At 41.6% G+C, this 21865-nt stretch overlaps 1 protein-coding gene across 2 annotated transcripts in view; it reads right to left on the minus strand.

Annotated features, from left to right (window-relative positions):
* Positions 1–18621, minus strand: part of SDCBP (syndecan binding protein) — a 32443-nt gene extending 13822 nt beyond the window's left edge. For both annotated transcript variants that reach the window (XM_018058483.1, XM_018058482.1), the window contains exons 1-2: positions 18495–18621; positions 2555–2620 (exon numbers count right to left, since the gene is read on the minus strand). In XM_018058483.1, coding sequence (XP_017913972.1) covers positions 2555–2605 — 51 coding nt within the window. In that variant the 5' untranslated portion in view covers positions 2606–2620; positions 18495–18621. The remainder of the gene's footprint in view (positions 1–2554; positions 2621–18494) is intronic.

Below are 21865 nucleotides of genomic sequence, written 5' to 3' on the forward strand. Positions count from 1 at the left end.
TGTACCGCTCTGGCGAAGATGCTGCTGGTGTCGGGCGAGAGGTGTGTGGTGTGCAGGTCAGGTGGGGGAGGGCGCACAGGGAAGGGCCACTGCGATGGAAACTGCCCTGCATCACTTCTGCTGTGAACCTAAAACCGCTCTGAAAAACAGGATTTACTAACTTTAAAAAATGTATCCTTTTAATACCGGTCTATTATTTCTATTCTTTCATTCATTGCTCTTGTTCTTATCCAAGGAATACTCAAGTAAGCTCTCTGAACACAAAGTTACATATTTAATTACTATATAATTTGTAGTAAAAATAAAAGAAAGATGGTACAACAAAGGCTTAAGGACTATAAGCCATTTAAATGCAGCAAAATATTCCACACTCACTTGAAATCTCAAACTAGTAAAAAGAAAGGTGGGGGGGGTGTTGTTTCTACCATTACAGAAAGCATGAGAAGACACCGTACTCGTGGAGCCAGCAGAGTCAATCTCTGCTCACTGTGTCGGGACGCTGCCGACTGTTTCTCTGTCTACTATGCACAGGTGTGGCTCCTGTCTGAAACTCACGGTGGACAGAGAGGCGCAGGGGCTGCACGATGCTCAAAGCCACAGCCTAATGGTTCCTGTGAAGCAGTTTACAGAATATGAGCTGCGAGTCACTGCTGCGGTGTGAAAGGTGAGATTAGACAATGACTACCTTTACAGAGGCGCCTCAAAAACAAACACCCAAGTAACACCACCACAGAAAATGAACAAAAAATAAAACAGAAGCAGTCCAAGATGTTAGTGGCTAGGCTGGGAATCTTCTTAAATCCAGTGAGAATTTAAAATCCGTGTTCCCCCCTCCTTACTCTCTGTCACATCTCCAGGCAGCTAGCTTTGTGCTCAGAACATAAAAGGCTTTGAAATGGAAATATCCATACGAAGAGTTGCTCCTTGAAGAGCTCAGCCTGCGGTGGACTGCAGCCTTCTTCATTTTCTGATCCAACATTTGCCAATATCAACTCTTTCCTTCTTTTTATGCTGCTTTCAAGATGAAAAAACCTCTGTCTACGGTGGTTTAGGTTCAATTTCATAAAAACTAACAAAAAAGGCCAAAAAGGAAATGAGTCATTCTCTCAGACCCATCTGCAGATCCTATCACTTAGTGCTCTGATGTCATAGTAATGGCTTAGCTGTTATACTTCAAGGTAAATATTTCAAATGAAAGCTTTTTAAAAAAAGTATACTTGTTCAGATGACCTCTGTGGAAATAAAAACCACATGAGAAAAATAATGACACAATAGCAAAGAAAAAACAGATTTGAGATGACTGAATAAACCACTTAAAACTGTCAGGCATCAAAGCCTAGGCAACTGAACAGACTGCAGAGATTTTACAAACCACCCATGAATAGCCACAGAGAAAGGATGAGAAATACTCGCTCATGATCTCCCCCACATTCAGCCAATCACTGCCACGAGGCTAACAACTTCAGCCACACATTTGCCACTATTTTTGCTGACTTTTTTTCCTACCCTTGAACATTTTGTCTAAAAAACACTTGTATTCCTGTGTTCTTCTCACAAGTTTGTAATAAACATTTTATGCTAATTAATTTGGAAGTCAATCTCATGTAGAGTAAACTGAGACCAAGACCTCTAACAAAATGATCTTTAGGGTAAGAAGCTTTGAAGTACTTTAGCAACTTGTAACAGAAAAGAATTTCATCACATTTATCATATCAAAAAGATTTCTGGAATAAAGTGTAACAGGGAGTTTATCTTGTCAAGTTAGAAAAACAAATAACAGCTGAAGAAGTTCAGAAATAAAAACAGTTTATAAAAGACCAAGTTGAAAGTAAACTGGAAACAGGATGGCTCACTAAACACTACAATTATCTCCAGTTAAAACCAATAACAAAAATTTACAAAACAGCAAGACTTGATCCCATTCCCAAACTTTCTTAAGCAGAAGCAACTATCTTCAAAGCTAATACTCAAAGGAGTACAAAAATGCCTGACTTAATCAAAGTGTTAGAATCACTTGTCTTACACAGCCACTTGGAGCAGGACTCTGTTGCTGTAGCAGAGACTGTCTGCTGCTTACGTTTAAAAGAAGACACACTGCTCAGCTTTCACTGAGCTCTTCTTACACTCCTCCTCCTCCTAAAGCAGTTTGCGCCCCCCTGTTTCAATAATGTTTAACTTTGGAGAAGACAATTACTTCAAAGACTGGTCATCCCTGAAAACCCAACAGCACACAGGAATTTTAAGACAATGAACATCTAAGAATTTGGAGTATATATTACCAACTTTAAAATGTACTTAAATTAAAACCAGTCATGAAACCAAGTTATTTCCGAAGTGTGTTAAAGTCCCATTTCAAAGAAAAAATATCTCGCGCCCATTAATTCACAGTGAAATGAAGAAATCTCTAGTTTTCTAATGTTCTAGTTAGAAAAACTGAGTTTATACAGTGTAAAGTTGAACAAATACATCTGCTATTTAAGTTTATCGCTTCACTTCACCTATAAGCAGAATGTATGGCAGAGGACATGGAAGGAAAAAAGTGTTTAAAACATACCTTAATCACCTTGTCTACCTTCAGGTCTTCAAGAGATGGGTACAGAGACATTTTTGCAGGATTTTTCTAAAGAAAAACAACAACAACAACAAATGTCTATGATTAAGTTCATTGAAATTTAAAGAGTACATGGAGCCAGCAGCATACACATAAACGTATGTAAGTCGTTTAACACAAGATTTAAATTGCAAAACAATAAATATGACCATCTAGCTATACTAAAAATTGCTGACTGATGGTTGCCAACTACCTTTCTCTCAAGCTACATCCATTACAAATGTTAAAACTTCCCTGAATAAAAAATCCCTTCATTTCTATAGTTTAGAAAATCAAAGAACAATTATGTGGCTCATCTAGTTTACACAAACAAGGGCTTAGCAACTGAGCGAGAATTATATCCTTCTAACAAAAATCTGCAACAGCTGATACATGTTGTCTATGTACAAAACCTCATTATTACAAAAAATATATAAATACACACACATTATGTAAGTATAAAATAATACACACCATAGGAGACGTGAATGAAATAGAGGAGGAATAAAAGGGAAAGGAATTTTTATAAACATATTGTTCAATGACTTTTAGTGACCATGAACTGCTTTTTGTAGTGATTTAAAACAAAAGTCTCAAAGTATTACAGGCATATATACTCCAAAACTTTGTTTAAGTATTTTGAGATGAATACTTCCTTGAAGCCCAACAAAACAGAACATATTCTAAATTGGTATAGGGGTTGATACTCTTACTGCCTCCCAATGAAAACCCACCCACAATTGGCTGCTCTGTGAAGATGGAGACAGGCCCTTTAAATGCTGCTCTTCTCCAGCTGGGAAGATGCTAAGCTTTGTCAACGGGGAAGCTGGAGGTACAGTGAGAAGAAAGGGTGCTTTCTCCCAGCTTCCAGTGTCCTCCTCCAGCCAGGCCACTGAAGGGAGCAGCAGCGACAGTCCCCAGCACTGCTGAGCAGGCTCCCAGTACAGGGGCACCAACAGCACTCCCCATGCCCTTCCCCATTCACTTCTGGGATCCACTCAGTCGATGTTTTGGGTGACTGTTCACTTTCTAACTTATGAATAATGCTGCTAATAATGCTAACAAGCATTTACACCCCAGTTTTTATATAAACACATAATGTTCAACTGTCTTCATACACAGCTAAGAGTAGAACTGCTAGATTATACGGTGACTCTGTATTTAACTTTTTGAGGAACTGGTTTCTGAAGTGACTGCACTATTTTACATTCCCACCAACACGTGTGAGGGTTCCAATTTTTCCCTAACTTGGCCAATACAATACCGTTGTCCCTCAGTTTCTGCAGGGCACTGGTTCTAAGAGTCTCCCCTGCATACACAGAACTCTTTGGATGCTCAAGTCCCTTTATATAAAAGGGCTCATACACACTTGCTATTGTCGTTCTTTCCAATTACAGCCATCTGGGTGGATGTGCAGCAGCACTTCATTGTAGATTTGATTCCTAATTCCTTAATTAATAACTAAGGATACTGAGCATCTTTCATAAACCTAGATGGCCAATCTGTATATCTTCTCTGAAGAAACATCTATTTAAATCCTTTGCCTATGTATTCCTTTTTCTTGCCTAGCCGCCCTGGAATAGAACCTCTAATAAAACGCTGAAGAGAAGTAGCATGATACAGTTTTGAAGAGGAGAATAGGGCCTCGGTTTGTGAATAAAATGCAAATTCTTGAAAAAGCACAATCAAATATGTCTTAACTCTATTAATCCAGGAAAACAAAACAGTTATCTTTTGTGTCTCCAAAGATCAGTTCTCTAGAAGTTTTCTCCTTAATCACATTTTATTGACACTTTCCACCATTGTATCAACATCATAAATAAAATCATTCTAAATTTACTGAAGCTAATGCTAACTAGCAATCCAGGCGTTAGCTCTATTCTTGGTTCTGCCACTGGTCACCTACAAGATCCCTTTTTTTTTTTTTCCCCCATGAAAAATGAACTGGATGAATGGTTTAAAACTCAAGAGTAGTTTTCTAAAATTTTTTTCCCCATTTGAAGAATATTTTCTTCAACTATTAACTGACGTTGTTTGAACAGCTCGGAGGTCACTCGTTACTCCCCCTCCCATCAACACACACACAGTCAAGCCTAGAAAAGATACAGCATCTTTAAAAAAAGCAGCAAGTATCACCCCAACTTACACTCTTTAAGTAGTCAGTTTAAGTAAGCTGACCTTAAATCTCACTATTCTGATAAAATACAAAGGATTCCTCAATCATTTTACCTGAAACGATTTTTGTGGTCTCATCTCATCCAATTTCATTCCAAGCATTATAATGTTCCAGTCCCACACTATGCTCCATTTCCCACCCTGGACACGTGCTTCTGTGCCTCGGTATCTTTGTAAAAGCTTTGTCTTCTCCCTGGAATGTCCTTCCAGGGCTTTTCCATCACAGTCTTATCCAAGAGCCTCTTCTGTGAGGTCACCTTTGATGACCTAAGTCTGACATTTCTCTCAGTTCAGCAGTTTCCCTCTGCCTTTCAGTATAGCTATTTTTATGTTTAACTCTGGCTACTTGAGATCAAGGACCACATTTGTCTAACACAATGCCTTCTTCTGACAAAAAACAAATGTTTATTAAATATTTTAGACAATATCATCAAAATAAGGGAGAGCAAAATAATTGTCTTATAAGTCTACTCCTTCATTGGGTTTTGTTTTGTTTTGTTTTGTTTTTTGCTATGCAGCTTATAGGATCTCAGTTCCCCAACCAGGGACTGCATCTGGGCCACGGCCATGAAAATCCAGGATCCCAACCACCAGGCCAGCAGGGAATTCCCAACAAGTCCACTATTTTGAACAACACTATTAACAGCTTTCCATGAGAACAATAAATTCTTGCACTATTTCTCTGAATCACTTGTATGACGTATTTAGACCTTTGACCTAATGCGAAGTGTGAAAAACACTCAGACCTCTGTGAAGAACCACAAAGCTACTGTATATCCTTTCAATTATGGTTGGAATTTCAGAATGACCACTAATGAGATTTAAGAGGATTCTGAAAATACCTGCATTACATCAGTGTCAAAATTCTCACTTCACTCTCACTTAGGACTCTATCAGATAAACACTACACTGTACCAAGTGAAGAAAGGAGTCTGGGTCCAGGCCTTCCCTTCAGCTGCCTGGGGAACGAGGAGGACGGGAGCTAAGCTCTCACTGCTCCAGGCATCAGCAGGCACATCCCTCTGCATCGACTCCAGCCATCACAACATTCCTCGCTGTGACAACATGGCTTCACTAGTCTAACTCCTGGAAGAACTGGTGCTCCTCACTGACCCCAGCCCAGATCTGGCCCACCCTGTGCTTTCTGCAGCCGCTTTGAATCTCTCCGTGCCGTGTTCAAGGCCTCTGTACCCCTGTGCATCCCACTGTCGTAGTTCGTCATGTCCAACTCTTTGCGACCCCATGGACTGCAGCACCCCAGGCTTCCCTGTCCTTCACCATCTCCCAGAGCTTGCTCAAACTCATGTCGATTGAATCGGTGATGCCATCCAACCATCTCATCTTCTGTCGTCCCCTTCTCCTGCCTTCAATCTTTCCCAGCATCAAGGTCTTTTCCAATGAGCTGGCTCTTCACATCAGGTGGCCAAAGTACTGGAGCTTCAGCATCAGCCCTTCCAATGAATACTGAGTGTTGATTTCCTTTAGGATTGACTGGTTTGATCTTCTTGCTGTCCAAGGGACTCTCAAGACAGTCTTCTAAAGCACTGGCCCCCAATTTGGATTCTAACACTGGTTCCAAATAGGAAAAGGAGTACGTCAAGGCTGTATACTGTCACTCTGCTTATTTAACTTATATGCAGAGTACATCATGAGAAACGCTGGACTGGAAGAAACACAAGCTGGAATCAAGATTGCTGGGAGAAATATCAATAACTTCAGATACGCAGATGACACCACCTTTATGGCAGAAAGTGAAAAGGAACTAAAAAGCCTCTTGATGAGAGTGAAAAAGTTGGCTTACACCTCAACATTCAGAAAACGAAGACCATGGCATCCGGTCCCATCACTTCATGGCAAATAGATGGGGAGACAGTGGAAACAGTGTCAGACTTTATTTTGGGGGGCTCCAAAATCACTGCAGATGGTGACTGCAGCCATGAAATTAAAAGACGCTTACTCCTTGGAAGGAAAGCTATGATCAACCTAGATAGCATATTCAAAAGCAGAGACATTACTTTGCCAACAAAGGTCCGTCTAGTCAAGGCTATAGTTTTTCCAGTAGTCATGTATGGATGTGAGAGTTGGACTGTGAAGAAAGCTGAGCGCCGAAGAATTGAAGCTTTTGAACTGTGGTGTTGGAGAAGACTCTTGAGAGTCCCTTGGACTGCAAGGAGATCCAACCAGTCCATTCTGAAGGAGATCAGCTCTGGGATTTTTTCTGAAGGAATGATGCTAAAGCTGAAACTCCAATACTTTGGCCACCTCATGCGAAGAGTTGACTCATTGGAAAAGAATTTGATGCTGGGAGGGATTGGGGGCAGGAGGAGAAGGGGACGACAGAGGATGAGATGGCTGGATGGCATCACTGATTCAGTGGATATGAGTCTGAGTGAACTCCGGGAGTTGGTGATGGACAGGGAGGTCTGGGGTGCTGCGATTCATGGGGTCGCCAAGAGTCGGACACGACTGAGCAACTGAACTGAAGAACCTTCTCAATGCTTGGAATAGTCTCAGGGTTTTTCCAGAACATCTAAAGACAAAAAATACTTGACGATTCTGCCTCAGCATTAAGATTTCTGACCTCTACCTCCTCAGGGCAATGTTGTAGTAACTTCCTTTAAATATGCACACAGACCAAACACCTCAAGGTTTATCTGTGATCATCTTTCTAGCTGTGATGCTTTGATTCTTGAAGTAGGAAACATGCTGGTAAAGTCATCTATTTGGCATCGCCTAAAATGGCAGTACTCATCATTTTCTGAGTTACTGACTCACTCCTTCCCTCAAATCACCCACTATAACTGGTCTCCCCTTTGACTTCCCATGCAGGCAGTCTGGGTTCAATGCCTGGTCAGGACACTAGATTCCACAAGCAGCAACTAAAACATTCTGAGTGCTGCAACTAAGACCCAGCACAGCCAAATAAATAAAAATAAAATTTTTTAAACTTTGCGATCATTTAAAAGTTAAAACAATACTTGTCTACTTGTTTAGTCTTAAGTTGTTTTTCAAGAAATCTTAGGATGATGAAATTTCAGGACTGCAGAACACTTATCTTAAAAAAAAAAAAAAACAGCACAACACATCAGGTGTCCCGGTTTTTGTAGCTGCCACCAGGGACATCCTGAGAGCCAGGCTCTGGTGGCAAGACGTCCGTTCACGGGTCCCACAGGACTGCAAGTGCTCCTACGGACGAGGAGCAGGCAACCGGGCTGGAGAGCGGCTGTCATGATGGACACCCGGAAGGGACGGAACCCACACGACACACTCACCCCAAAGGCAGCTTCAGGTATCCAGGGAGACCCTAACTGAGTGCCCCATCACTGACAAGCCAAGAGTGGGCTGTGTCTATGAGGAGGACAACAGGGCTTTCAGTTGGTCCTGGCTGCACCCAGGTGCAACCCCGTGATGCTCTAACTGTGAAACCCATTTCAAGTTGGTGCTCCATCAGCTGGCCTCCTGAGAAAACAGTTCTTCACAGGCTCTCTCCAGGGCACAGTGTAAAGACAGCAGACTGAACACACCCCAGACTCTCCAGAAGAGATCTATTACCTGATCTTCATAGCTGTGGCCTGAAGAGGAAGCAGGCTGCTAATTAAATATACACCCAGGGGCTATAATTCTCTCCAAAGACTGGAAGGGCCAGCAGGCCCCATCTCTGCATCTCCCTCTGCCCCATCCGAGGTAGCCAGTGTCTCTGATAAAGGACCCAGTGCCAAGGCAGTTGTCTGCCACCCACAGGGAACATCCCTGGACAGCCTTGCTCTGGAAGTCAGCAGGGCTTGTCTTCCTCAGCTCAACAGGACTGCAGCAAACAAAGACACAGCTAACGGGCTCTCCTGCCAGGCTCAGTGCAGAGGGAACATTTGTATACTTTAAAAGCTACTGCCTGAGAGCCTGGGTCTGGCTTCGCACCAACCTGAATTTAGGTGCTGACTGGGATCCTCCCATTTGGGCCAGTGACAGACCCTGGCACAGCCTCAGCTACTGAGAGCCAAAAGCAATAAAGTAGGCTGCTTGGAAAATTAAAAGGGTATGAGATACAACAAGGTATAAGTGCAGGGCTAAATGAGAAAGTTCATCTCCTCTATGAGACTAGTCATTCAAGATCAGATGGGCTGCCTGTTTTATGTAAACAAAGGGTGTCAAGAAAAATGAAGAAACAAAATAACAGAATCCAAACAAAAGACCAAGATAAAGCCTCAATAAAAAAATTGGGCTTCCCAGATGACACTACTGGTAAAGAACCTGCCTGCCAATGCAGGACACATAAGAAACCCGGGTTTGATCCCTGGGTCAGGAAGATCCCCTGGAGGAGGGATTGGCAATCCACTCCAGTATTCTTGCCTGGAGAATCCCATGGACAGAGGTCACAAAGAGTCAGACATGACTGAAGGGACTTAGTACACACAAGTGATTTACCCGATACAGTTTTAAGTTACAATAGAGGCTAAGTTCAGGAGAACAATACATGAACAAAGAATTTCAAAAGATACAGAAAATGTAAGCAAGCAGAAATCTTAAAACTAAAAAATATGAAAACTGAAAAAATATGACAGAGGGTTCACCAGCAGACTAGAGGAAGCAGAACGCAGGAAGAAATGAGCCTGAAGAAGAGAAGAAACAAACCAGTGGACAGGGCAGTGCAGGTCGGAGCAGCAGAAAGAAGAAAGGATGAAAACAGCTGAGAGGACTTACGAGACACCACCATGCCACCAACATTCGCAGCGTAAGGGTTTTGGAAGGAAAAGAGGTAAAAAATTTGAAGAAATAATGGCTGAAAGTTTTCCTAACTTGAGGAAGGAAACAGACATTCAGATCCAGAAGCTCAGAAGTTCCAAAAAGAGATGAAGACACCCACACCATGACATGTTATAACTCAAACGTCAAGACGAGGAAAGAATCTTAGAAACTAACAAGAGAACAACTTGTTATGCACAGGAGAACCCCCAAAAGACTCTAAGCAGTTCATCAGCAGAAACTCCAGGACAGGGGACTAACAGCTGAAAGAACACTCCACCCAGAAAAGTCCTTCAGATCTGGAGGTGAGGTAAAGAATTTCCCAGACAAGCAAATAAGGGAGTTTATCACCACTAGACCAGCCTCAAGAGAAATTTTAAAGAGATTTAAGTTGAAACAAAAAGATGCTAATTAGTAACAGGAAAACAAAGTTTAAATCCCAATGGTAAAAGTAAATATAGAAAATTCACAATAGCCTAAAGTTATAAAGATAGTGGACTAATTACTTATAAAGCTAGAATAACCACTGAAGACACACACACAAAAAACACCTATAACTACACTCATTTGTTAAGGGCAACACAGATAAAAGGATGTAAACTGTGACATCAAAAGCATAAACGGGGGAGGGGGGGGCGCTGTAAAATGCAGTGAGAAGAATCCCACCTTGCCACTTTTACTCAATACACTACTAGATGTCCTAGCCAGAACAACTAGGCAAGCAAAAGTTAGAAAAGACACCCTTCCAAAAGGAAGGGAAGAAGTAAAACTGTTACTATTTATATTATGAATATGAAGAAAACCTAAGATTCACCAAAAAACTATTAGAACTAATAAAATCAGTAAAGCTGCAAGATACAAAATCAATACACAAAACTGTTGGCATTTCTATACACTGAAAATACACTATCAGAAAGAGAAATTGAGAAAACAATTCCACTTACAATTGCATCAAACAGAGGTATCAATTTAAATAAGGAGCTGAAAGACCTGTACACTGAATCCAATTAAAAACTGGGCAGAGGGGCTGGACAGACATTTTCACAAAGACAGCCAACAGATATATGAAAAGGTGTTCAACACCATCAGGGAAATGCAAATCAAAACCACAACGAGGTATCACCTCACAGCACAGGAAACAATTGAAATGCTCTATAGAAAAGTAGCCCAAAGTACTACCATAGTAAAAAACCTGCTTAAGGTCCTCAAACATCTTGTCTGCTTTAAGGCGAGTGCAGAGAAAAAGAGCAAGCCAAGCAGTTAGGCAATAAAAGGGAAATTAATTAGAGAAAAAAGAGAGGGTGACTGGCTCTTAAGGAGAACCAGCGTCCTCCCTTTCTGACGGGGTCCTTCTTATACCCCACCAATGAAAAATTCTCTGAAGGGATGGTTAATTGTTAGCCTGTAGTTGAGTCCTGTGGTCACGCAGCTGAAGGTCTGGAATCTGGTGGTCTCACAGCTTTGAGAAGATAGGTGCCAGCGAGAAAACAGATGCCATTTGGGCAATTTGGTCAGTCTCATGGATCACTGTGATTTTATTCTTTGTTTGCGAGGTAGCCATAATGAGCCATCTCATCAATGAGACCCCATGTAAGCCCTATCATCTTCAATTTCTAAGTCCATAAAGATAATCTGGAAATCTTGTTAAGAACAGAGATTTGAGTCCTAGACCCAGAAACTGAAACAGTAAGCCTGAAACAGAGTCCAGAAATCTGCCCTTTAACCCTCTTGTGCTGCTGCTAAGGCGCTTCAGTCGTGTCTGACTCTGTGCGACCCCACAGACGGCAGCCCACCAGGCTCCCCCGTCCCTAGGATTCTCCAGGGAAGAACACTGGAGTGAGTTGCCATTTCCTTCTCCAATGGATGAAAGTGGAAAGTGAAAGTGAAGTCACTCAGTCATGTCTGACTCTTTGTGACCCGATGGACCGCAGCCCACCAGGCTCCTCCATCCATGGGATTTTCCAGGCAAGAGTACTGGAGTGGGGTGCCATTGCCTTCTCCGTTAACCCTCTGTATCAGGGTCCAATGGATACAATTTAAAATTAAGATTTTTTTCCTCAAAAGTTCTACTTCAAGATTTTTATTCTTTCTTAAGAATAAGGGAAGGAGAAAGGAATTGGCACCTACCTATTCAAGGCTATAAGACCACTGGATTCCAGACCTCCAGCTACATGATCACAGGACTCAGCTACAGGCTAAAAATTAACCATCCCTTCAGAGAATTTTTCATTGGCAGGGTATAAGAAAGACCCCATTAGAAAGGGAGGACACTGGACTTCTTTAAAGGCCAGTCACCCTCTTGTTTTCCCTCTAATAAATTTCCTTCTCTTGCCTGACTGCCCGGCTCACTTTTTCTCCACATGCGCATTACAACAGCAAGGCAGAGAAATTTTTAAAACTTTGTTGCACTGACTATTTTAATTGGTGTTTATAAAAGTATAAGTGAAAATTCTCTGATAATACAGAAATAGACGGTCATCCCCACAAAATTCCACAAACAAAAATTCTCTGCAAATATAAATTGTCATCCCCACAAAAAATATTGCTTTTTGACAACGCAGGTACAAAAGTTACCAGACAGTAATGTTAGAACCTATTAGAAATGGATATGAAATCTAAAACCAGTAATGTGTTTTGATAACCAACTGCAGGAAGAACTAAACGCACTAACAAGCTGTATTAGAAATGTGACTGAAATCTGGAAGAGTATTTATAAAATGTGTTCTCTCTCAACTTTATGGAAGACATCTGATGAGCAATTAGTTGTCCTCAAAGACAATGCCATTTCATCTACATATACCTTTAAATGCTACAAAAATTTAGAATAAGATTTTGGGGTTCTTATGTTCAAGTTGATTCATACACTGAATCATACAATCATACATTCCAGATGACTCCAGATGGTGTCAAGGAACACAGTTTGATGCAAAGTCTTCCACAGCTATGTTTCTAAACCTGGCAAATCACCAAATCAGAAGTATTTGAGCACTAGTTAAAAATACAGACACAGATTTCATGAAAGGGCTTAGGAATTTAGGAATTCTTTCAATAAATATCCAGGGAGATTGTTATGATAAGCCACTGAGACATATGGTCATATGACATCTCTTCTAAATAGAATAACTTTTTACCCATTTCCCACCCACTGAACAGACAAAAATACAAAGTCTGACAATGCTCTCTGGTAATGAGGCTTTGAGAAACACATATATTACTGGTAAAAGTATAAAGTAGTACAATTTCCATAAAGAGTGAGTTTGCAGTATCTACCAAAACTGTAAATGCAGATACTCTCCAACCCACAAATACCACTTCAGGTTTTAGTCTACAAATATATCTACATACAAAAAGCAACATATGTAGAATTTTAATCCCTGAAGCACCAACTGTAATAGCAAAATTCTTGAAACAAAGGAGGAAGTACTAAACAGATAAGGTAGTAAAAGAGATCCAAAATATTATCACTAACTGGAAAAAATACAGCCCTATTTAGGCCAGTATGTAAAGCACGCTCAAATTTGTGATAAAATAAGGGGGAATAAACAACCAGAAAAGAAAACACAAACTAAAACCAAAGCTAGCAGAAGTAAGCAGCAGAGATGAGAACAGAGATAAATGAAATAGAGAACAGAAAAAATAAATTAAAATTACTGAAACCTAAATTTGGTTCTACAAAAAGATCAACAAAATTGACAAACCTTTAGCTAAATGGACTAAGAGAAAAAATATATATATGTTAAAATGAACTGTTTCTACAGAAATAAAACAGACTATATAAAGAGTGCACTATGAACAAACGGACACTAAAAAACTGAATAACCTAGACGAAATGGACAAATTCTTAGAAACACAAAACCTACTAAGAATCACAAGGAAGCAGAAAATCTGAATAGGCCCAGTAACTAGTGAAGAGACTGAATCAGTAGTCAAGTCTCTCAACAAAAACCCTGGATCTGATGGCGTCTTTGGTGAACTCTACTAAATACATAAAAGAGGATTGGTATAAATCCTCAAAATTTTGCTAACCGTTGAAGAAGGAACACTTTCATTCTATGAGGACAGGATTACTCTGATACCAAAGCCAGACAACTACAAACCAATATGAACACTGATGCAATCCTCAACAAAATACTAACAAACAGAACTTAACAGCATATTAAACCGATTAGACACTTCTTAACAAATGGGATTCATTATCGGGAGAGAAAGTTCAACATATAAGAACTGTTCAAAGCAATACATCATATCAAGATAATGAAGCGGAAAAAAAACACAATCATCTCATTGATACATAAAAAGCACTTGGCAAAATTCAGCACTTTTTATGATAAAGACACAACAGGCATAGAAGAAAGCAAGGGCCACATAATAAAAGCCATATAATGCAAAACCCTCAGCAAATGTTATACTCAAAGGTGAAAGATTAATTATTTTTCCTCTGGGATCATGAACAAGGCAAGAATGCCCACTTTCAACACTACTCTTCCACACTACTCTTCTAGCCAGAGCAATTAGGTTAAGAAAAAGAAATAAAAGATATCCAGATTAGAAAAGAAGTAAGTATTAAGTGTTAGTCGGTCAGTTGTGCCCGACTCTTTGTGACTCCATGGACTGCAGCCCACCAGGCTCCTGTGTCCATGAGACTTTCCAGGCAAGGATACTGGAGTGGGTTCCCATTTCCTTCTCTGAAAAGAAGTAAAATTATCTACATTTTCAGATATGACCTTATATGCTTAGAGTTTAGCAAACCTTAACAACTCCATAAAAAAGCATTAGAACTAATAAATTCACCAATGAAACAGGATAGTCAGGGTACAAAAATCAATTGCAATTCTACACATAAATAGTGAACAATCAGGAAAAAACAGAGACAATTCCATTTTCAAGAGCATCAAAAATAATAAACTACTTAGGAATTTATTTAATCAAGGAAGTAAAAAACTTGTACAATGGAAACCACAAAATACTGCTGAAAGAAATTAAAACCAATTGTAGAAATAAAACTGGAGAACTTGCATGTCCTGATTTCAAAACTTACTATAAAGCTATGGTATTCAAAATGGTATAGTATTGGCAGAAAGACAAACACAGACCAATGGAAGAGATAGCCTAAAATAAACCCTCATATACATGGTCAAATGATCTCTGACAAGGGTCTAAAGACCATCCAATGGAAAAAAACAATCTTTACAACAAATGGCACTGGGAAAACTGGAAAGCCACACACAGAAGAATGATGATGGACCCTTATCTAACACCATATAAATATATATGTGTGTGCATACATATATATAAAAACTCAAAATGGATGAAAGATCTACACCTAAGACCTAAAACAATAAAACTCTTACAAGAAAACAAGGGACAGAACATTCCTGACATTCAATTTGAAAATGATTTCTTGGACGTGACACCAAAGGAACAGGTCACAAAAGAAAAAACTGACATACTGGACTTCATGAAAACTAAAAAACTTTTTGTGTCAAAGAATGTTATCAATAGCATAAAAAGGTAACTCATCGAATGGGTAAAAATATTTGTAAATCATATCTGATAAGGGACTAATACCCAGAATATTTAGAGAAGTCCTAAAACAACAAAAACAAAATTGGCAAAGAACATGAATAATCATTCCTCCAAAGAATATAGAGGAAAAGGCAACAATCACAAGAAAGGATGCTCAACATCACTAATCATTCAGCTCAGTTCAGTTCAGTCGCTCAGTCGTGTCCGACTCTTTGCAACCCCATGAATCACAGCACACCAGGCCTCCCTGTCCATCACCAACTCCCGGAGTTCACTCAGACTCACGTCCACCGAGTCAGTGATGCCATCCAGCCATCTCATCCTCTGTCGTCCCCTTCTCCTCCTGCCCCCAATCCCTCCCAGCATCAAAGTCTTTTCCAACGAGTCAACTCTCCGCATGAGGTGGCCAAAGCACTGGAGTTTCAGCTTTAGCATCATTCCTTCAAAAGAAATCCCAGAGCTGATCTCCTTCAGAATGGACTGGTTGGATCTCCTTGCAGTCCAAGGGACTCTCAAGAGTCTTCTCCAACACCACAGTTCAAAAGCTTCAATTCTTCGGCGCTCAGCTTTCTTCACAGTCCAACTCTCACATCCATCCATGACTGCTGGAAAAACCACAGCCTTGACTAGACGGACCTTAGTCCGCAAAGTAATGTCTCTGCTTTTGAATATGCTATCTAGGTTGGTCCTAACGTTTCTTCCAAGGAGTAAGCGTCTTTTAACTTCATGGCTGCAATCACCATCCGCAGTGATTTTTGGAGCCCCCAAAATAAAGTCTGACACTGTTTCCATTGTTTCTCCATCTATTTCCCATGGACTAATCATTACAGAAATGCAAATCAAAACTATGAGATACACCTCACATCCACAAGAGTGACAACTACCCAAAAAAACCAAACAAGTTTTGGTGAGGATGTGGAAAATTTAGAACTCTTAATTTGCTGTTTGTGGGAATGTAAAATGGTGCGTGTTCACATGTGCGTGTTCAGCTGCTCAGTCGTGTCTGACTCTTTGCAACCCATGGACTGTAGCCCACCAGGCTCCTCCGTCCATGGGATCCTCCAGGCCAGAATACTGGAGTGGGCTGCCCTTCCTTACTCCAGGGGATCTTCCGACCCAGGGATGGAACCCAGGTCTCCTGCACTGGCAGGCAGACTCTTTACTACTGCACCCCCTGGGCACAGGTGCTATAAAAGCAGTATAGAAGACCCCCCAAATTAGCTCGACCTTGGAGGCAACCCAAGTGTCCATCAACAGATGAATGGATAGCAGAATGTGGTATAACTGTGTGTATAAATGTATGCCCGCGCACACATACACAACGGAATCTTACCCTGCCTTAAAATGGAAAGAGATTCTGCAATATATAACATGAATGAACTTTGAAAACATTACACTAAGTGAAATAAACCAAATATAAAAAAGACAAACACCCTGATCCCACTTACATGAGGTTGCTGCACTAGTCAAAATCATAAGAGACACAAAGTACCAAAATGGTTGCCAGGGGCTGAGAGGAGGAGAGAATGGGGCATTACTGTTTAATGAGAACAAGATGAAAAGAGCTGAGGGAATGGACAGCGGTGATGGTTGCATGACAACGTCAGTATATTTAATACCTCTGAACTGTACACTTTAAAATGGTTAAGATGGTAATGTTACATGCACTTGTGATGCCTGCTGTTTAGTCACCAAGTTGTGTCCTTTACCGCAATTAAAAAAAGAGAAGTAACAGAAGGGGGAAAATATATATTTGTAAGGTATAAAATATCCCTATAAAGATACCTAAGAAATGCAAAACAGCTGTTTCCTACAGTAAGAGAATTTGGCTGGCTAGAGGACCTTGAAGGAAGGGAACAGTACACACTACGGACCCTGTTTTTCTTTACTTAAATGTTGAGTCACGTTAACTGATTACTTCCTCAAAGACTAAATACACAAAAAAAAACCTTGGCAGCACTTGGAAACATTAATAATTGTGAATGTATCTATTACTACATATAACAGTTGCAGGGGTGGGAATCTTTTTAGAGACTTTTGGCATTTGCTATCTAAAAGCGACTTTTGGCATTTGCTATCTAAAAGTACCTAAATCCGGCAAAAACAGGAAAAAATATAGTTGAGTCATGCTCAATTTAGGGAACTGTTTATTGAAAAGTAGGTTCAACCGCCGACTATTAGTAAATGCTTCCTCTTTTAGTCACGATTTTCACATCCTTTCTTAAAATGCCCAAACATAACGAAAAATTAATGCTGCCAAAGTTAAATATGTACTGTAACAGGATGACTATTTCCTGAACCTATTAAAAGACATTCCCTTATTTTAATTCTGTAGCACAATCTGATTTATAATGTTTACACACCATTTAAAGAACAAAAGTTTGTAGAATTAAGTTGGTAACACAGCAAATGAAAACACACATTTTTACTGTTTGCCCTCAACCTAAAACAGAAAAACTTAAAGGAAAAGACAAACTTAAAACTGACCATTTATATACATTTGAGATACAGCTAACCAGCCTGTGGCTCTTCTTCCCTGTAATTTTCCTTTTTAGCCAGGACTTTTTTTCCTCGAAACACTGGATGTTACGAGTTTGGTAAACCAAACCTACTTCCTAGGAAGTGCACATGATATTTAAAGTAACAGTAAATGTACATGATATTAAAAATAACAGTAAATGGGTGTGCGGACCACATACACAACACAGACTAGATAAACCTAGACATTTCTTTTTAAAATCGGCATCATACAAGACTCCACGATGAAATAAGCCCGTTTTGGGGAAAGGGGAAACTTTCCGTAGCTGTAAGTTTCCGCCTTCCCGTGATTATAGGGAAATCCTGCAAGGAAAGCTCGGAAGGCTCTGAAAGGCGAGCCCTCTAGGAACATTTCCTGCCGCGCTCACCCAGCCGGGAGCTCTTCTCCCTTTCCTCCAACTTCTCCACAAACTAGCGCCGCGAGCAGCCTCCCCACCCCCTTCCAGAAAGTCAAGGCTGCGCCGGCCGAACACCTCCCTCCAACTCCGGACGTTCGGACGCGGCCGCCGCCGCCGCCGCCGCCGAGGGCGACTCCGCACACAGGGATCGCGGCCCCGGGACCAGAGCCGGAGGGTGCCCCCGCACCGGCCGCGGGCCCACCCAACACGAACAAAAAGAGTCGCGGCGGACGGGGGGCTGCCTGCATCGTCCCCGGCCGGGCCTCAGGCTCCCTCCCTGCCCCTCTCTCCGGACGGGGACCCCGAATCCCGCAAGGCCGCGGGCGGGCAGAGGGGCGCCGTCGCGCAAACTTACGCCCCCGGGCCGGCTGGGCGCCGCGAGGGGCGCGGAGCGGAGCCCACTGAGGAAAGGCCGCCGCCGAAATGCCCTCCGCCCAGCGGCCCCGAGTCCCCCAGGTTTCCCGCTCCTCGTCCCCGCGCCCGGGACGCCGCGTGAGCGTCCCCCGGTGTCCCCCAGGGCTGCTCACCGAGACCGCTGAGACCCGCTCTCCGCCGCCGGTCACTGGCTCGGACTTCTGAAACCCAAAGGGAGGGCGGCGCGCTCCCGAGGACCGCCCGCGCCGCGCGTCACCGCGCCGCCCCCGCCTTCCGCCCGCGCAGGCGCGCGGCGCCCGGTCAGGTGACCCGGTCCCCATGGTAACAGGGCGGGGGGCGGCTCTCACCTCCTGCCGCTCTAGCCCACCTGCTCTTCACTCCCCACAGCTCCTGCACTTCGGCCCTGTGCCACCTGCCTGCTGTTGTTCACCTCCGCACATGCGGGCGGGCAGAGGGACGCACTTGGTTCCCATCACCTCCAACACAGAGTCCTGAGAACCTGTCGTTCGGCGATTTCCTGGCCAGCCTTAGACTTCCACCACACTCACAGATTGTTAAACATACCTCCCACTAACCCTTCTGGACTCCTGCCTTCTTGGCGCTACAACATTTCTCTTTGGTTTTTATTACTGTTTGTCTGTCTGATCTAAGTTTGCTGGTTGTTGAAGGTTATGTGTCGTAGTGCACAAAAGTAACACCTGTTATGGGGAGGGAGGTGGGGGGGGGTTCATGTTTGGGAACGCATGTAAGAATTAAAGATTTTAAAATTTAAAAAATAAAAAACTAAAAAAAAAAAAAAGTAACACCTGTATCCTAATCAAAAACTGAAAAACTATTAGGAACTGTCCTAAGAACATAAGGTATGCTGCTGCTGCCAAGTCGCGTCAGTCATGTCCGACTCTGTGCGACCCCATAGACGGCAGCCCACCAGGCTCCTCTGTCCTTGGGATTCTCCAGGCAAGAACACTGGAGTGAGTTGCCATTTCCTTCTCCAGTGCATGAAAGTGAAAGGTGAAAGTGAAGTCGCTCAGTCGTGTCCGACTCTTAGCGACCCCATGGACTGTAATCTACCAGGCTCCTCCGTTCATGGGATTTCCCAGGCAAGAGTACTGGAGTGGGGTGTCATTGCTGCAGTCTTAATTTGGTGCTTACATCAAAGGTAGATACACCATCTTCTTTAGGGGGCAAAGACACCGAGGCACATTTTACCTATGTTTCCCATACTTACCATGGAGTAGCAGTACTTGAAAAAAGAGCATTAACTTAGAAGCAGTTTATTTCTAGCTAAATTATTTAGTGCAATGATAATTTAACCTATGGTTAAATAAAAATCTGAGCATAAAAGAAATGACAATGAGATGAAAACTTAAGACTTCAGAGAGTAATAGACATGTAAAAACAACTGCAACAGAAAGAAAGAAAGAAAATTGCTTTTGTTCAGAGGTGACATAGTTACTTAGAAACTCCCAAAGAACTGACCCCCACACACAAAAATAACCTAAAACTCATAAGCAATTACAGCAGGGTTGCAGGATTCAAGGTTAACATACAAGAGCCAATTGTTCTCCTATATGACAGCAATAAACAACTGGAATTTGAAATTAAAGACACAATATCACTCAACACAAAGAATGAAACAATACTTAGATATAACTAACAAAATGTGTAAAAAATCCATACGGAAAAAGCTAAAATTCTAATGAAGAATCCCTAGTGTCAAGACATCAGTTTTCCCCAACTGGATAGATTTGACAAAATCTCAGTCAAAATCCAAACAAGGTATTTCTTGAATGTCAAGAAAATGATCTAGAAGTTTCTTTGGGAAGGCAAAAGTCTCAGAAGAACCAACCCAAAATGGAAAAACAACAAAGTCATAGGTTTGTGTGTGCCAACATCAAAATGTTTTATAAAGCTATAGTAATCATGTAGTCAGGTATGGATGTGAGAGGTGGACCATAAAGAAGGCTGAGCACCAAAAAATTGATGCTTTAATATTGCGGTGCTGGAGAAGACTCTTGAGAGTCCCTTGGACAACAAGGAGACCAAACCAGTCAATCCTAAAGGAAATCAACCCCAAATATTCACTGAAAGGACTGATGCTGAAGCGCCAATACTTTCTCCACCTGATGCAAAGAGATGACTCACTGGAAAAGTTCCTGATCTGGGGAAGATTGAGGGCAGGAGAAGTAGGGGACGACAGAGGAAGAGATGGTTAGATGGCATCACTGACTCAATGGTCATGAATTTGAGCAAACTCTGGGAGATCATGAAGGACAGAGAAGCCTGGCATGCTGCCATCCACAGTGTCACAAAAAGTTGGACTTGACTTAGCAACTGAACAACAACAACAGTAATCAAGGCAGTGACTTCCCTGGTGGCTCAGAGGGTAAAGCCTACAATGGAGACCTGGGTTCGATCCCTGGGTCGGGAAGATCCCCTGGAGAAGGAAATGGCAACCCACTCCAGTACTCTTGCCTGGAAAATCCCATGGACAGAGGACCCTGGTAGGCTACAGTCCATGGGGTGGAAAAGAGTCAGACACGACTGAGTGACTTCACTCATTCACTCACTCAATCAAGGCAGTATGGTAACAGCAAAAGACTAAAAATGTAGATCAATGGAACAGAATACAGAACCCAGAAACAGACTCACACAAGTACATTCAATGGATCTTTAACAAAGGAGCAAAGGTATTCAACAGACAAAGGGTAGTCTTTTCAACAGATGGTACTGGGGCAACTGGACCTCCACATACAAAAAATTAATCTAGACGAGAGTTTACACCATTCACAAAAATTAACTTGAAGTAGACCATAGATCTACATTTATGACTCAAAACAATAAAACTTCTGTAAGGTAACATAAGAGAAAATCTAGGTGACATTTGGTTTGGTCATAAATTTTTAGATACAACACCAAAAGGACAATCCATGACAGAACAAATTAATAAGTTAGACTTCATTAAAACTTAAAAATTCTTCTTTGTGATAGACAGTGTTTAGAGAATTAAAAGACACCAACTCTATGCTATCCCATGGACTGTAGCCTGCCAGGCTCCTCTGTCCATGGAATTCTCCAGACAAGAATACTGGGGTGGATATCTACCTAAAGAAACTAAAGACCTATATATAGAAAACTATAAAACACTGATGAAAGAAATCAAAGAGGACACTAATAGATGGAGAAATATACCATGTTCATGGATCGGAAGAATCAATATAGTGAAAATGACTATACTACCCAAAGCAATTTACAAATTCAATGCAATCCCTATCAAGCTACCAGCCATATTTTTCACAGAACTAGAACAAATAATTTCAAGATTTGTATGGAAATACAAAAAAACCTCGAATTGCCAAAGCAATCTTGAGAAATAAGAATGGAACTGGAGGAATCAACTTGCCTGACTTCAGGCTCTACTACAAAGCCACAGTCATCAAAACAGTATGGTACTGGCACAAAGACAGACATATAGATCAATGGAACAAAATAGAAAGCCCAGAGATAAATCCACACACATATG

The sequence above is a fragment of the Capra hircus genome, chromosome 14, assembly GCF_001704415.2.
Source record: "Capra hircus breed San Clemente chromosome 14, ASM170441v1, whole genome shotgun sequence".
NCBI classification, from domain to species: domain Eukaryota; kingdom Metazoa; phylum Chordata; class Mammalia; order Artiodactyla; family Bovidae; genus Capra; species Capra hircus.